At 33.3% G+C, this 16,215-nt stretch overlaps 1 protein-coding gene and 1 long non-coding RNA gene across 3 annotated transcripts; one reads left to right on the top strand and one right to left on the bottom strand.

Annotated features, from left to right (window-relative positions):
• Positions 1 to 4,081: 4,081 nt before the first annotated feature.
• LOC120338183 (metabotropic glutamate receptor 4-like) lies at positions 4,082 to 15,535 on the bottom strand. 2 transcript variants are annotated; one of them, XM_078117122.1, is made up of 21 exons: positions 15,478 to 15,535; positions 15,067 to 15,218; positions 14,415 to 14,504; positions 14,075 to 14,162; positions 13,799 to 13,872; positions 12,881 to 12,967; positions 12,624 to 12,717; positions 12,350 to 12,472; positions 11,981 to 12,145; positions 11,379 to 11,522; positions 10,351 to 10,596; positions 10,036 to 10,179; positions 9,854 to 9,957; positions 9,623 to 9,750; positions 8,726 to 8,858; positions 8,158 to 8,355; positions 6,721 to 7,000; positions 6,120 to 6,202; positions 5,382 to 5,521; positions 5,139 to 5,236; positions 4,082 to 4,240 (listed from the first exon to the last, which is right to left on the bottom strand). In XM_078117122.1, the coding sequence occupies exons 1-21, from the start codon at positions 15,518 to 15,520 to the stop codon at positions 4,185 to 4,187; spliced, it is 2,670 nt and encodes an 889-aa protein (XP_077973248.1). In that variant the 5' UTR covers positions 15,521 to 15,535; the 3' UTR covers positions 4,082 to 4,184. The 2 variants fall into 2 exon arrangements, with proteins under 2 accessions (XP_077973248.1, XP_077973249.1); XM_078117123.1 differs by lacking the exons at positions 15,067 to 15,218; positions 15,478 to 15,535 and adding an exon at positions 14,724 to 14,855 and having other exon boundaries at positions 9,854 to 10,179.
• LOC144428214 (uncharacterized) lies at positions 7,162 to 10,669 on the top strand. Its single transcript, XR_013478210.1, has 3 exons — positions 7,162 to 7,343; positions 7,708 to 7,904; positions 10,480 to 10,669. It is a non-coding gene; the product is annotated as an uncharacterized LOC144428214 (long non-coding RNA).
• Positions 15,536 to 16,215: the final 680 nt, after the last annotated feature.

Genomic DNA, 16,215 nt, shown 5'->3' with positions numbered 1-16,215 from the left:
ATTGAGAGCCAATCCTGTTGCGTTTCCTATATCAATTGTGTACATTCTATCATAATATAAAAAAAATAATAGAATCTTTAAGTAAAAATCCTTTGTTCAACTTCCGGCCTTTGGAACTATGTCTAATGAAACAGAAATTTAAAAACATTGATACCTATTATTATTGTTTTCCTAGAAATATTGAAAAAATTATTACAGGCTAATATATTGCTACTATGTGTCTAGTGGTTTGTTGAGTAAAGTGGAATAGAAATTATCGATTTTTTATGCTTAGTGGTTTGCCACATAACCAAAAATCTAATATCTTTATAAAGATTAACCTTATCTACTTATAATGACGTTGTCATATAACTATTGGTTTATCATATTACGTTGACAAATTAAACGCAGTACTTCTTCATAACATGAATTTTGATGAATTTGACTATTATTATATGACATTTATTGTAATAACAAACAGCTTTAGGAACTTCATATTAAATGAAAAAACAGGCCCACGTGGCATCTATGAGTAGTGTGGTCATAAAATCTATTATTTTAATTTCGCATATAAATTGACTAAGTCATAAATTAGAGTATTTTTTTCTACAATTTTTCTCCGCAATAGCAATGCTCAAACGTATGAACACAAAGACCAAATGATTAATATGAACAGCAGCGCAATTTCAACAAAACACTGGTAAAAGAATTGTATCAAATGTACTATGAACTGTTAAAATAATTCTACCTGATGTTATATCAAGGTGAGCTCGTGAAATATGACAACGAGCCAAGTTTTAGTTAAATTATGGGGCCCCATGTACTTTGAAACTGAAAACGGATATTTTCCCCATTGTGATCTCTTTCATTTTTGATTACTGAGAATTTGGAATCTATTGGTCGAATGTTTTGGCAAAAAACATTTTTTTCACAACAAACACAAAAATTACAATCCATGGATCCATTTTTCGTCCAATAAACAATTATAGATATATGAAATATGTGACGTTTCGTCATTTTTGTTAATTCACGTCATTGCCTGTTGAATTCCAGCTGGCGCATTGTAATTTTCGGGATCCTAGAGTAACATTATCTACCTCAAACAGAACAAACGTATATACTTTGTTGACCCGATTAATTAATATATATCCAATTGCCATCTGTGCAAAGTAAATTGTTTGTCCAACCTGTTGATGCCATTCGCTCGTAATTAATAAACGATAGCAAACGGTTATTCATTTTACTCTGTCAGTGTACATCATGATATATATTGCAGAGCAGTATTTTACATTTACATGCTAATGTCGTTTGTCGCGTGATCCAAAAGTTAGAAATATTTTAAATAGAGATACGTGGTTCCAGGAAATGGTCGTATCATTGAGCTGGCAGAAATATGAACTTATTTGGCTCTGACTTTTTTTTAGTTGCTTAACTTTCTCTGATATTTGTATTATCAATGATCATGACAAAATTGCTCACAACATGCGCCCTATAATGCGATGGCACGGCCTTATCGTCCGGCCTTACGGCTTTATGGTCCGTAAAATATACGGTACCACAGACAACTCAATAACGACCCATATTTTACACAGTGTTATCATTGTAGTATGAGATGTGATCACGGAACCACAACACGGTGCGCAATTTTTAATTTTGAGAACGTCATCACATAAAACTTCGAAGTGTATAACGAATCCTTTAGAGCCAACAGATATTTTCGAAATGATAAAAGTAAATAAATAAATAAAATAGACTTTTCTAGCGACAGCAAAGCAAATTGGTCCAGCAGTGAAAAAAAGCGCTTTTTCACAACAACAACACAATAAAAAAACGACCAATAGGTCAACTTCGTGTCCAACAATGATTGGGTATAACTTTAATTTTATGAGTTGTTGCACAATATCGCTCCTATATCAGGACAAACAATTACTGAGTTATCGTGGTTTGATTCAGCATAGTCCATTTTGTGTTCAATAAATCGTTAGCGAGAAGGTAGGATAGGAACAATAGTTGTCGCTAGACAATCGCCTCAAACTACCACGCTCTAAAACCTAACTAAAAGTAACAAATATTCAAATGAAATATTTAACGCGTTAAATATTAATCGACTCAAAATTGTTCTTGGAGCAAAGAAATTGAAAATGCCGATTTTGATATCCTTACGCTCCACACTGATCAAAATATTCTGATTCAACAGGTCTCAACTTACAATTACATTTAATAATAACGATTATCTATATTCTATACTAATTTATTTTATTACGATTAGATCAAATGCTTTGTCGAGTGCACTAAACTTTTTTAAACTTAATTTATTTAGCGGCGGGTGTACAAAGATAACCCGAAAACAAAGTAACGTATAGCCCTACAATTTTCTCACATCTGATTGTATTACAATTCATCATAAGACTTGCCGATTACTAATTCTATGAAATAGAAATACTTGTATAAATTATAACGCCTATAGATTTCTATAAATTTAAAATTGTTCTATCTTTGTTTACAAGCTGATATTTTTCAGAAGAAAACTCGGGAACTGGTTTGTTTTACACAATCAATACTATGATTGTAAAAGACTTTACTAGGAAAGCTTGTTCAATCTAAAATTCAGTTCCTATCAATTAAATACAGTCCATCGGAGCTATAGTTTGAGAAACTATGTGTGAACAAAGCTACTGAACTTGGAAGGAAGTTTAATTGACCAAACTGCCCGCGGCATTTTATTGTATAATCACAGCTATTTAAGTTTAGAAAAATTGGGCTGCCATTAAAGTATGAAGGCGACAAATGTTTACTTCAATTATAATTGAAAATAAATATTGATATTGCTTTCTAATTGAGATACATCGGAAATTTATTTATAATCATGAAAGATGCAGATATTTTGACATTTAACATGTCATCCTTAACAATTGTGAAGCTACTCGATAAACCAGCGTTTTCAATGATGGGTTACAGTATTAAATTGACTGGTAATCTTAAGAGCAAATAAGAACTCATTTTTAACATCTGTGCAAACTAACGAATGTGAAATAACCAAGCACACACATCTTCAGTCTAGAAAAATTGGTCGGAAATAATAGGAGTCCTGACGCTAAGGTCTATAGCGGTATGTGATGGATATATTTGAATTTATATAAAACAATATTTATTCTATACTTACATTTTTTATTTTCTACTTTCCTATACAGGTATATCAGATGATAAATGGATGGTACAAAATTTGCAAAAGCTAGTTTAAATTATTAGCGTTTTTTTTTAAATAGGGATTTTGTGATTATAGAATCGCTCCGATTAGTAGTAGTGCGGCAAAATGAGGCTGCTTCCTCCCTCAGAATACAATGAAAAGAATATCCTATATTTTGCTGTACAGTATTTGAAATGGCTTTATTCCTATTATTTAAAACATCAGTATGTCTTAGCTATACCGGTTTTGTTGAGGTGATGTCGTGGAAATACCCCAGTAAAGTATCAAAATATTATATACTAAAAGATTGGAGAGAGTTTATAATAAGAAGTCGCGTATACAAATTTATTCAATGATTTCAGTGCTAATTTCATTCAAAATTGATTCTTTCATAAGTTAAGAAGAGCTTTGTGTCCTAATAGTCCCTCTCAATAATTTATGCATAAATTGACACCTCGATTATCACTTGTTACTGTGTGATAAGCATGTGGCCTTTCTGAATAAGTAATTGTTATCTTGCTTTGAGGTAACGAATGTGAAAAGAGAAATATGACAGTATGTCAGCATATGTATATCGATACTACATCATAACTGAAAAGTCAAGACCATTTTGGGTTCTTTTCAACAAGAAATACTGCGACAAATTAAAACTCTCATTCGAGAGATATTTATGGACAGTTGCAATGGCCCTCCTCAAACTTTTGCCCAAAACCCTTGTGATTTTTGTTATTAGTTTTTTGTACTCTAAACCTGAAAACTTGCAAAATTGGAAGTTGATGATAAGATGCATCATGTTGATAACAACTGAAATGTGAACAAGACATAGATGAAGAACAACTCACTAAAAACCCTGAAAAATTCAGAAAAAAACAAACTATTTTTGTGATTTTATAAATAAATTTATTGTTTCAAAAACGCTATTACACAATTTCTTTTATACAAGGCTGTTTTTGGCATGCGATATTTTAGAATACTGTATGGGTTTGTGTACATTGTACGAACGGACAACGTTAGAAAATTAAGTTGGCACATTCACTTCCAGATTCTGAGACGGCGTTGGTTGTTCTGAGTTACCTGCGTGTAGAGATAAACGAGGTGAATAAATTAAAAAGCTATATACTTGGCGCTTGAGTTAGATCTAGATAAGCTAAAATTGTAGTATTCAAATGTTTTCCTTTTAATATTTAATCAGGGAAATTTGTAGCCATATTGCTATAGGCTCTCGGTCTCCCTCCGGCGGAAGCAAGAGAGCACAAATAACATTTTTCGTGTTGACAACAATGATGCTGTTTTGATTGTCTGATTCAGATTAAGTATATTCAAAATTGTATTGTGGGGTATTTTTGCAAAGGTATAGTACATCATTACCCAAACGTTATCTGCATTATGTTTTGCCAAACGATTTGTAAGTATGATTGGCTAAATCCTTATCTGCAATAATTCAAAATATAAAAATTGGGAGAGGAAACGAGTAAATACAATTCCAATAGGTCGAAGAAAATGTTAAAATTGTTAATTGATATAAAATCCACATGTTGGAGTATAAAGATTTACAGCAAGTCTATTAAGCATATAATGCTACCAAAGTTGGCATTTGGGAATGTTTGGTTTTACGACAAATCCAGGGAAAGAGTTTTAATAAAATGGATTTTATTTTCACTCTTTGACCTAAATTAGACACTGAACCACTTTTGACTTGAGATAGTCGATTTAAAAACAACATAAACAATGTGAGATGCACGGGATTGAGTCCCAGATTTATTCATAATTTGGGCAATATAGCTAAGTCAGTGCATCGGCCACTTGAACATCACTCCGTACCAATGTGTAGGCTAATTGGCTGATATTGGATGCCAATAGATATTGGATGCAGCCACGATCGTAAAACTGTTTAATGATGCAGACATGAGCTATAATAAAAATATACTTGACTATCATAATTTTACGAAGTAATAAATACAAATAAAATCACTTTTATCAGTAACAGCAGAAGTTCTCCAGATCGATGGCGGACGCTGACCAGTGGGTGTATTCGATTGTACATCGCTTCTTGTGATGGTAAATTTTGGTCTGTGGCAAATGACATATTTTTAAAGGTTTTCAAAAATGTTCAAATATTATTATCAATCTTTATAAACTTGAAAAATTTCTGATACATCATCCACCTAATAGCCAATGTTGTGATGTAGTTGAATGGGATTTATTAGGATCTTACTTGGAAATTCCTTCACTCGACATGACAGCTTGTGAAGTGTTTTCTTCTGGATTAAATAATATTGTGTAGCATCGTGGTCCAAACATACAAAACAACACTGTACAGGCACTAAGACTCAAACATATGGATACCGTCATGAGCTGTGAAAAAACAAAATTAATAAGAATCACGATAGATTTATAGTGTGTGACTAAGTTTAACCAATCCTCGCCCAAAAGTGAGAACAGTCATTTGCGATAATATCCCTTGTTGGATATTACCGTGATTTCGACTACATACGTGTACTGTTTTGAGTGTTTTATATTACTATAGCTTATTCCTAGCACGTTGCTTCCAATCAGTTGGGGACGCGAAAACGTACTGTTGCCTCCAGCAAAGACTTGAGGGTGAAAAATCGCCTCATTCGCCTGTACATTGTAGCCTACTGAGTTTGCTTGAACATATAATTCACATATCATTGCCTGTTACGTTTGTTGGGACCCTCTTGGATCAGTTTGTCCGAAATGCAGTGAATATGATGGGATTTAGAGCTGGCCAATGGCTAATAAAACTATTCTTGTGGACAAAATGTTCTGATAGTTTGTAGATTTTCAAAGGAATACTAAGAGATTTAACAAAAGATCCCAAGTTCTAGTGTAACACTCAAAGACAACATTGCCACTTCCCAAATTAACTGTTAAAGAGGAGTAATGTGCTGCAAATTGTTTTGGTTAAATTACCTAATTATATAATATTTACCGTTACTCCGTAATTTTCTTCATTTGTAATAAAGATTGGAACAAATGCAAGCCATATAACACATGTTGTATACATTGTAAATCCTGTTAAAGCCAGTATTTCATTACGTAAAGATAATTGCTGTCATTTCAGAGAAAAAGAATTACACTTGATGCTATATTTCATGACGTTACCTTTACTGGTGCCTAGTCTCATTTCAGAGAAAAATTATTTTGTCAAATTTCGATTTTACATGAAGTTTTTACAAACACTGGAGTGTAGTGAACCAAATGACAAGACTTTTTGGGGGGTCATCCCGCCAAATACATTCAAGTATTTATTATTATAATAAGTTTGAATTTTTTTTAATCCATTATAAAATTGTAGTTTCACATATACGTCTGCATTATTTCTATTCAATTTTACATTTTTGTTACTTTCATCCACCGCCAACGATTGATGCTGTTTCTGTGTTAAATATTTTGATTATAGGACTTGCCATTTTACCTATCTCTGGTTATTTTATAGCGAGTAGCAATGGCTTACTCACTGGTTGGGTGAGCGCCTTTGTAACTTTGCAGTAGCAAAAACCGGTAGTCCCTCAGCGTTCTAAATTACTCACCAATCAGTTGAGCTTCGTTAAATCCTGTCGGAACATTACGATTTGCTGTTGCCAGAATAGTACATATTATAATCAGCAGGAAAGGATAAATGAGTCCGATCAATATTGACGGTTGCACTATGCTTTGACAAGCTTTAAATACAATTTCATTGTCACTGCTGTGATGTAGTTGAGGTTGTGGTGGGCTGGTGAGCAACCAAATTATCAAAACAAATGCTTGAACAAGGACGATCAGGCATGTCAAGAAGATTTGAGACTCGGGTTGCAGCAGCAGCTTCACCTATTCAAAAAATAAATAAATAAATAGTCGTTAAAGACGACGTCTCACCAATCCATTTTATGTATTTTTAATCTCGGAGTTAATTTGAAATAGTTTCAACCTTGCGCCACTTTTTGAAAGATCTATATTAAACTTCAATCGACGAAGCGATTTTGGCTGTCGTGGCAGTGACTGACGTACAAGGTGTTGACGTAAACATCGCGTTTTACACTGGAATTCATTGATTACAAGTGTGTGTTTTCTCTCATAGTTGCTTTTGTCTCTTATCAGTTCGTCTAACTGCCAGTGGGCCGTTTAGAATTAAGACGAACAGGGGGTTGTCGCTTAGACTTGCTGCAACTGGGTATGTTATGTATTTTGAGTAATAGCTTTAACTAATATTTCGCGGTTTAATGTTTCTATTGTTCGCAATTTTAAAAATCAAGTATGCTCTTTTGATACCTCATGGGCTGTTTCTTAACAATAATAGACCTCTACTTTGTGATATTCACCACTTTCAAAATCTATGTTGCGAAGTCGTTAACATGTAGAAATATGGCAATTCTTCAGTCATTTTCAGAGTCGAATGAAGTTGAGAGCGAAAAGTGGTTGATCGCCGCCTTATTGGCGACGAAATTTGTTCACAATCTACGATAGCACTTAGTTGTATGTAAATCATTAACGTAACAGTATGTTCATAACTTCAGTGCTGGTGATTTGATTAACAGCTTTAGTGCAAATGAAATCTGGTATCTTGTATCATCGTGTTGAATATTGGCAATCTAACGTTTATATCCTAAAGATATAATATGACGAAAAAGAATATGGACACCAACCACCTGGTCTCTATACTTAACAATTCAAATGAAGGCCTATTATGGATACAAGCGGGCATATTTCCACCTGATGTCTATACCTCAATCTGGTTAGTATCCCGATATAATATTAACATACGGTATTTTGACGTTCATATACCCCACATGCAAATAAAATAAGAGGTAATTAGGTCATTGGCTGAAACACATCAATGATTATATGAAATTAATTCTAATCAAAACAAATCGTATCAGTGTTGTTGTGTCGGTTGACGCATTGACCTAACTGTGACTGCCTTCCAGGTTTTGAATTTTCTCTTGCATGCTTTGAAATACCCAAAATAATCATACGTTCTAAGCTACCTTTGGTGTTAAGATTTTTGATCTGAAAACGATGACAACTCTCAGTGTTTTGGTGAGCAACGCAGCATACATCATTGTAGGTCCTATCGAAATCACAATGCGTGAATATGCACATAGAATAGTTGTTGGTGGCAACATGATTGTCCAACAATTTGTCAGAGTGAGTAAAATTCCAAAGAGTACATAAAAACAAAGTTCCTGAAAATAAACATAAGCATGTTCTATAATGAATTAATGGGGCTCCAGAAGTATGCGCACCAAGATGTCGCACAGCCTGAATCCTAACCGGTACACACATACTATGTTCAGGCTGTGCGTCATCTTGGTGCGCATACTTCTGGAGGTCCGAATTAATGCATTAGCAAAGAAATGAATTTTCAATTTTGGATGTTAACTTCAACGCTACAAATTATATACTTTTTTTTTCATTTAAAATTCGTTTGTCTTTCTTGGTGCTTTCTGAGATATTACATAAATATCATTACATAGCGTAACTGCCTGTCATTTTTTATCATTCCTTTTGTATGTATTTAACTGGTATCGTGCTTATTTTCAGTTCAATACATACCTTTCCCGACGCTTTGACGATAGGGCAATCTTTGTTTATAACATATATTACGGACACGAATAATAAACATACTATTCCTATGCTTCCAAGTATAAGTGTAGCAATGGAGTATGACTCTTCGTAAGTGAGATATCTGCAAAGAGATAATATTGAAGTTGCTTTTCAACGAACTTAATAACAGCAACAGACCGGGTTGCCATACATGGTTGTCCAGCACTAATAATAAAGTTGTAGTATTACTAGGTTGAAAGCATAGTTGGCGGTATCGCTCCATTTCTGAACTATCTAAATTCTAAACGGACCAAATAAACGAAATAGCGTTATTGAACTGTTTCTGTACCAAATGTTTGTTTGGTTAATCTTTTTGTAGGTTTCGGGTCGCAAAATGCATTGGAACTGAATGAATATTTATGTGAAAATATTTTAAATTTTGACATAAAATAGATAATATTCAAATAAATGATATTCAACACGAATTAGAATACGCATAAACGCTTCAACGCATGCTTCGTTACTAAGACGTAGATCAAAGGCAATACAATACCACGGATTGTGATGTGCTACTATCAACTTTTACATGAACATGATAATAAAATCGATTAACGTGACATGAATTAATATTTACTCTCGTGCATATTTTCTCTATATCAGGCCTATCACGAATAAAAATCTTGGCTAATACATCTTGCTATTACTATTAAACTCATACTAATTAACTGTAGTTCTTTATTGCACATATTTGCCTTTATCAGCAGGTCATTCATATTCTAATATTACTCAATACGTAAACTTAAGAAGCAGTATGTGATACCAAAATAGCCATAGCATGAAGGTTGATTCTTGTAATATGTATAGTATGACCTCTCATTTGCTACCGATGTTAAAGAGTGTACGTACATGATCTCTGCTGGTTCACAATCTGTGAAATTTTTGTTCGGTCTCATGCCTTGGTTACATTTTCTACATTCGGTACCATTTGCAACAAACTCATGAGAGTAACACGTCTGACACTTCCAACAGCAATCCTGCAAAATGTTTCAAAAAAATAACTGATGATTCTGAGAAATTCCAATACGACGTAAAATATGTCCATAATTTTAACTATTTCACAACAAAATTTCCCGATACCTTCGCGCCAAATGTTATTTTTGCCTCATTGGGAAGACATTGTCTGGAGCAGAAAGAACCTTGACTCGTTACTTTGCTCGCAAGTGGCTCGAACCATTCAATTTCTAAAACAAATGGGTCAAGTTTATTTAGCGTACCCTTGAAAATAGTTTGGAAAAATGAAGATAGAGCAATTTTTTCACCTTGCCCGTGAATATTTCCAACTTTGATCCATTTCGACTCTTCATCTCCATTTCTCGCGTAGACGTCTTTCCGATAGTTATAAATATCGTAATGTGAGTGAGCATCTTGGTTGTCATCAAATGTGAATATATCTCCATTGATTCCTATTTGTAATCAGTATGGAAAAAAATTGCTTGTTTATTCAATTCTTTGACCGATATAAAATGCACAATTTTGCCTAAATTTTGGGTCGCCTTCTATATCTTTGAGAACCCTCAAATAATAAAAGAGGTGCCATTTACTGTTTATAGTTAAATACAATTTATATGTTATACCTTGGATAGTTATATTTTTCAGCATTTTGTATGTGCTTTTCGCGAGTTCGGTACCACCACGCATTTTATTCATTTCTTCACATATTCCTGATTTGCCTCCACATAAAGATTTATGTACTTCGTTTATAGCATAAACAAAAGACAACAAAGCATTGGCAACTTTTTCAGTATATGGAAACTCCACAAATGTGTCTGGATTGATTCGTTCATCAGGAGAACATTTGCGAATCCCTCGATCAGGCAGCTCTGAAATGCATCATATATGTGCAATAAGCAAATAAAAATATTAGGGCAGTTTAATAAAATCTCGTGTACCATGTTTTAATATTTACATATTTCGTTAAGTTTATAGTCCGCTTTCAGAACGTTTGTCGATGTTGTGGATGGTTAGGTAAAGCTAGGTAACTTTTTGGTGCGCGGATCCCTGGTTGTGAATCTTATATCTACGGATCCTCTTTCTATGCAGTGTCAATTTCCGTGCTTAACCAACGAGGGAGGATAATGTTTCATTTACAAAACAAATGGCATTAATATGATGATGAATGAGGTTGGTTTTCACTGCATAATTTATCAATTCTTGTAGCAATTTGTGACAAGCAAACTCTTTGGTCCGACTCTACTGCGACAACTCAATAAAGTTATTACATTTCCGTTGACAAAATAAAACTCTTCCGAAAGTCCGAATCAATACATACTAACGTTAAATAAAGGTAGGCTGACGGCAATTCGATATGAATATTATCTATTTGCACCCCGACATCTGGACCGTCGGTACTAATGGAACACGTGAAACTAATTTGATTGTGTATCCCTAGTACCGTCTCGCACGATAACTTCATTTCGTTTCACGCCTCTTCCTTGCAGAAACGCTGACGGTCTTAAATGACCTTAGCAAAGTCGCACAAGTTGTCATGTCTATGTAACGATGGATATATATACGTAACAATGTATAAGTTCGGGGTCCCCGGACCAAGGTTTGGACAACCCCGAGTGAAAATATCTGATGATTATTTTGAATGCTGTCTTACCAATATCGAGCTTGCAATTTTTTCGTTCGCTGATATATTTCGCAAACCATGGATTTCGATTTGAATTCTGTAACAATGTTAGGTTAGTAAAATAGTTTCGTAATCCTCGAACCGATTTTGTTTCAGGGGCGAATCCGACAGTACCTAAACAAAAACAAGCACATGTACCAGTAATCAGCAATTTATTTTCCACTATACTAAAGTAGGTACTTCCGAAGTATGTGTACGAAAATGGCGCACAACCTGAACCCGACACATACAATGTTCAGGTTGTGCGCCATCTTGGTACACATACTTCGGGAGCGCTCTAAAGTACACATTGTGAATACACAATACCAAAAAAAAGAAGTAATATGGCACTCCAGGGTGAAGAGACGCGCGAGACACGAAGACTGGTTATCGAGTAGTGACACCCATAACACGAGTCTAACATAAGTAATAGATAAATAACAGTAATATATAAATCAAACAATAATTGTTAAAAAACAAGTTTACGTCAAAGTAAATCGAAGCGACCTGGATACCCAATAATCAATAAACATTAAAACTTTTAGGCTTTGAAAAATTCAACTGAACTACCAAAAGATGTATTTGCGACCTACCATGGAGTTCATTTTCGTACAATGCACCACTTATGTTATTTTTTGGCAGCAATCTCGTCCAAGAGTCTGATGAAATCCACAAAAAATGTTCAGCAAATTCGGGATGAGCAGCTGCCGTTTTTAAAACCTCACTGGCGAGTTGCTCGATTGTAAATAGCAAAACAGCTATAATAAAAATATATATATAAATCAAATATTCGTTGTGTATGGAATATACATATTCCTAAATATATATATAGGCTTGAAAACACACTCGTATATACTTTTTAGTATAAATCCACAACATCAAAATTAAAGTTATTGGGGTAGAAAACAAAACTAAAAACGTTATTTTAAATATATTTGAACATGGAATTGTTTTGTCACAACCTCTTGCTTGTTTTGTTTTAAGTTCCCGAAGTACGTTTACGTATTCATCAGGTTTTAAGTTGGTAGACATCCTGTATCCTACTGCAATACATATTCCATTTTCTTTTAAAGTTTTCTCTAGTTCTGAAAAATTGAAACAAGAACACTATTAAACTAACTGCGCTCACCTATTAAATCCATGCTAAACTTTTCATTGAGAAATATTGAATTTCCAAAACAGAAATAATGTTCTTCAAATATATTATACAAAGTAATCTTAATTTATGATATATACCTGTGTAAGCCCGTGATCCATAATGTGTGTCTTCGTATACTACCGATACATAACTCCACCCTTGATGTTTGATAAATTGCGTCATTGCTTTGAGCTGAAACGTAAATTTGAATTCACTTACTTGATATTTGTGACTTAAGATATGTCAATATCGTAAATAAATACTCGGTCCCATATTTTTAATATTATAAAACTGTAATCATTATCACATATATAAAATTTCATGTAAAACAATTTTAAATTTTCGAATAGCATACCTGATGTGTGTCGGAAGGAATAGTTCTGAAGAAATAAGGAAACAATGTTTTATCGCTCAACGTTGGATTCGTGGACCAATAACTGATCTATGAGAAAAATATTACAGTGTTAATATATATTTACTTTAATAATGATAAATAAAATATTATTAATAATAATATGATTCGTTTTATTGTACTTTAGCTTCAATTTCTAAACATTTGCTGTAATTTGGTTTATTTGGTGTGGATATCAAGCCAACCTATTTAAGTGTCTAAAATGTATTATGCTTCCGTAAACATTACTCACTTCATGAAGACTAAATTTGGTGTATCATCATCACAAGTTTATTTGTTTATTTGAAATTGACTATGCACGTTCAATGTGAAAAAAAAAGATGAATGCTTACTTTTTTTTATATATCACACACAACCATAACATAAGAAAAAGATACGACAACTGATCACGATAATTCAAAACGCAAACTTGCTCATCAAAATCTATTTTTAAAACTTGCATTACGTTCATTTATATGCTGTACTTCAAATCAGTAAACTATCGTTCTTGTGTTTCATACAAAAACGTGTTTTCAGTCATTACTGTCAAATTAAATTAAATCGCCATTTTGCCTAATATTGGTTTCAAGTTTCTATTGAGTCTTATAGGACCCATTGTTTCACCAAAAGTTCTGATGTTTTATTTTAGTCAAAGAGAACCACTTTTTATCCCGTGTTATTCTACCTCTACCATATTCTCTTCATGTTTCACCAAAAGTTCTGATGTTTTATTCCTGTCGATCTATTCACTCGCTACTCCCAGCCCTCATCGTAACGATACCAATGAGTCATTTTGATGTCCATATTTTTGAGAGTAGCTTCCATGTTATTCATAAATAATAATATACACCATAAATATTTGTCATAATATGATATTCTAACCTGTGGAACAGAAAACACTTGCAACAGTTTAGCAGTTTCGATGGACACTTGACTGGAGGATGCTCCGATGAATCCTATAAATAATTATGAAATCAATTGTTTCGTGAATATAACGCGACATATATGTATGTATACATACTTAATTGAGGAATTTTATTAAAATTATGTACATTTTCCAACAAAAAGCAAGGCTATGAGCATTTATAAGTATTTGGTCTTCAATCATCCTTGCTTAAAGGGAAACAGAGCTGAAGGCGTATGCCACTACGAACTAACCTGCAAACATTGACTTCTTTGATAAAGTTTTTGATGTTGAACATGAAGTTGTTGCTTCCGAAAATAAAGGTATAAATTCTGTGACAATCTGAATAAATTACACAATTATATAATACCTGCAGAAATCTATGAAGTTGTTGCTTCCGAAAATAAAGGTATAAATTCTGTGACAATCTGAATAAATCACACAATTATATAATACTTGCAGCAATTAATGAAGTTAATTGTTGCTTCCGAAAATAAAGGTATAAATTCTGTGACAATGTGAATAAATTACACAATTATATATTACTTGCAGCACTTTATCATATTATATTTTTATTTTACAATTCAATCAAACCTGTCCAATGGTGTGGGAATCCATTGCTCTTGTGTCTATCATCATGGTACCCAGTTCCATGCCTGGTAAGATTTTATCGTCTTTGTTAACCTGACGTTAACAAGAAATATGAAAAATTGAAGAATAGGTGCATATATATGCAAAACAAGAGAGCTGTGCTCAAATATATGGACACGTTAACCAGGACAGCCAGTGTTCCCATGGATAAAATAATACAGCGAAATTTTAGACGAAATATCAGATTTCATGCGAAATTTAGAAATAAATAAAAGTAATAGCCTTCTGGCAAAAAAATCAATCTTTACTCACTGAAAATTTCAAAGCAATTGGTCCAGTAGTCCAAGACAAAGGCGATTTAAAAAAAAACGATGGAGACAAATAATAATAACAATAACAACAAAATTTTTGAAACGATCGTTATGTCCACTACGTGTCCAATAAGGAACTCCTTACTGACATCGACAATGCGGTACCGCTTAGATATGCGATCTCAGCGATTGTGTGACCTTGGGGATTTTAGATTTACGATGACAGGGTTAGAAACTGAATTCTATGAGAATGTCTTTCTGAGTTAAACGCATACCAAAGTGACACCACAATTGGTTGACCGTCGGACTTTGGAAGGATAAATATCACTAAAATATCAACTTACTTGATCAATTATCATATTTATTGTTTCAACTGTTTGCATGGCGTCGTGTCGAATTTCTCCTTTGCCGTGAAACTGCACCGGAATCAAACCTCCTATTAGTATATTACCATCTCTATGTTGCACTATGTTATTCTGATTTTTCTGCGACTGGACTGTGTCAGTTGAATAGTAAAAATGAAAATGCTTTATCAGATTACGCTTTTATGCTACCAATTTATATACTTGCACACTTTGTAATGCTGATTTTTATTTAAATGGGACTAATCCTCTTGACAATTTTCATTTTGCTATAGTTCAGAAATAATTAGCAAATCTTAAATAGCAATCTCCGTTGTAAACTAACCCGTTTTGTGAACTTTACATACGAAATAACTCAAAAATAACGAACGTAAAAAAATTATAAACACCTACCTTGAATCAAAAATATGACCATCAAAAATATTTTAATTGGCATTTTCTTAGCAGTATTTATGTATTTATTCTTATCAACTGAATATCAACAAATAAGATTACATTAGAAAAAGAAATCCTTCAGCTTTCACGCCGTACACTTTTCGCTTTCGACTTTGCCTGCGTTCACACCCTTTTCTTTGTGATTAAAAATTTACAAACACTCTTATCTCATAGAATAAAACCATCTATACTGAACCTTTATCTTATTCAAAAACTAGACCAGCAGACAGGGCTAGATCTTTAAACATTTTGTTCAATAAAACATACAATTTAAAGAAAAAAATTCGATAATGTTTATGATTATATCCCAGTTAAAATTGCAATGTAATTTATGAAAAGCGCTAAAACTTGAATATTATTCAAGCTACAAAGGTGTGACAGATTTAAAACAAAATTGGATATGATTGTTACGTCTTCAACGTGGCAATTCCGCAAAGTTTATTAATTATTTATTCCTATACTAACGCAGAAATTAAAGAGTTTGAAGAAAGGTCGCAGAACAATATATACAATTCTGTGCCACGACATTTTACTTGTACATATTAATTGTTTATTTTCCAGGTTTTTTTAGCGAAAGTCAAAACAAAAATCTTGTATATATAGTGATGCTAAATGACAAGTTTTAACGTTGCATATCTATCAAACTTCACTGAAAGGCTTTTTCAGTTCTGTTCAACTGATGCAATACGTTCTTAT

The sequence above is a fragment of the Styela clava genome, chromosome 10 (genome assembly GCF_964204865.1).
Source record: "Styela clava chromosome 10, kaStyClav1.hap1.2, whole genome shotgun sequence".
NCBI lineage: Eukaryota > Metazoa > Chordata > Ascidiacea > Stolidobranchia > Styelidae > Styela > Styela clava.
Note: the sequence above shows the minus strand (reverse complement) of the source record. Positions and strands in the feature narration are given on the sequence as shown.

Coding starts and splice junctions, on each gene's coding strand:
- LOC120338183 (XM_078117122.1), bottom strand. CDS start 15,520: ATGCCAATTAAAATATTTTTGATGGTCATATTTTTGATTCAAG. Junction 11,523..11,980: donor GTACGAAAATGAACTCCATG/GTAGGTCGCAAA, acceptor GTTTTTGTTTAG/GTACTGTCGGATTCGCCCCT. Junction 5,237..5,381: donor TCGAGTGAAGGAATTTCCAA/GTAAGATCCTAA, acceptor CATTTGCCACAG/ACCAAAATTTACCATCACAA.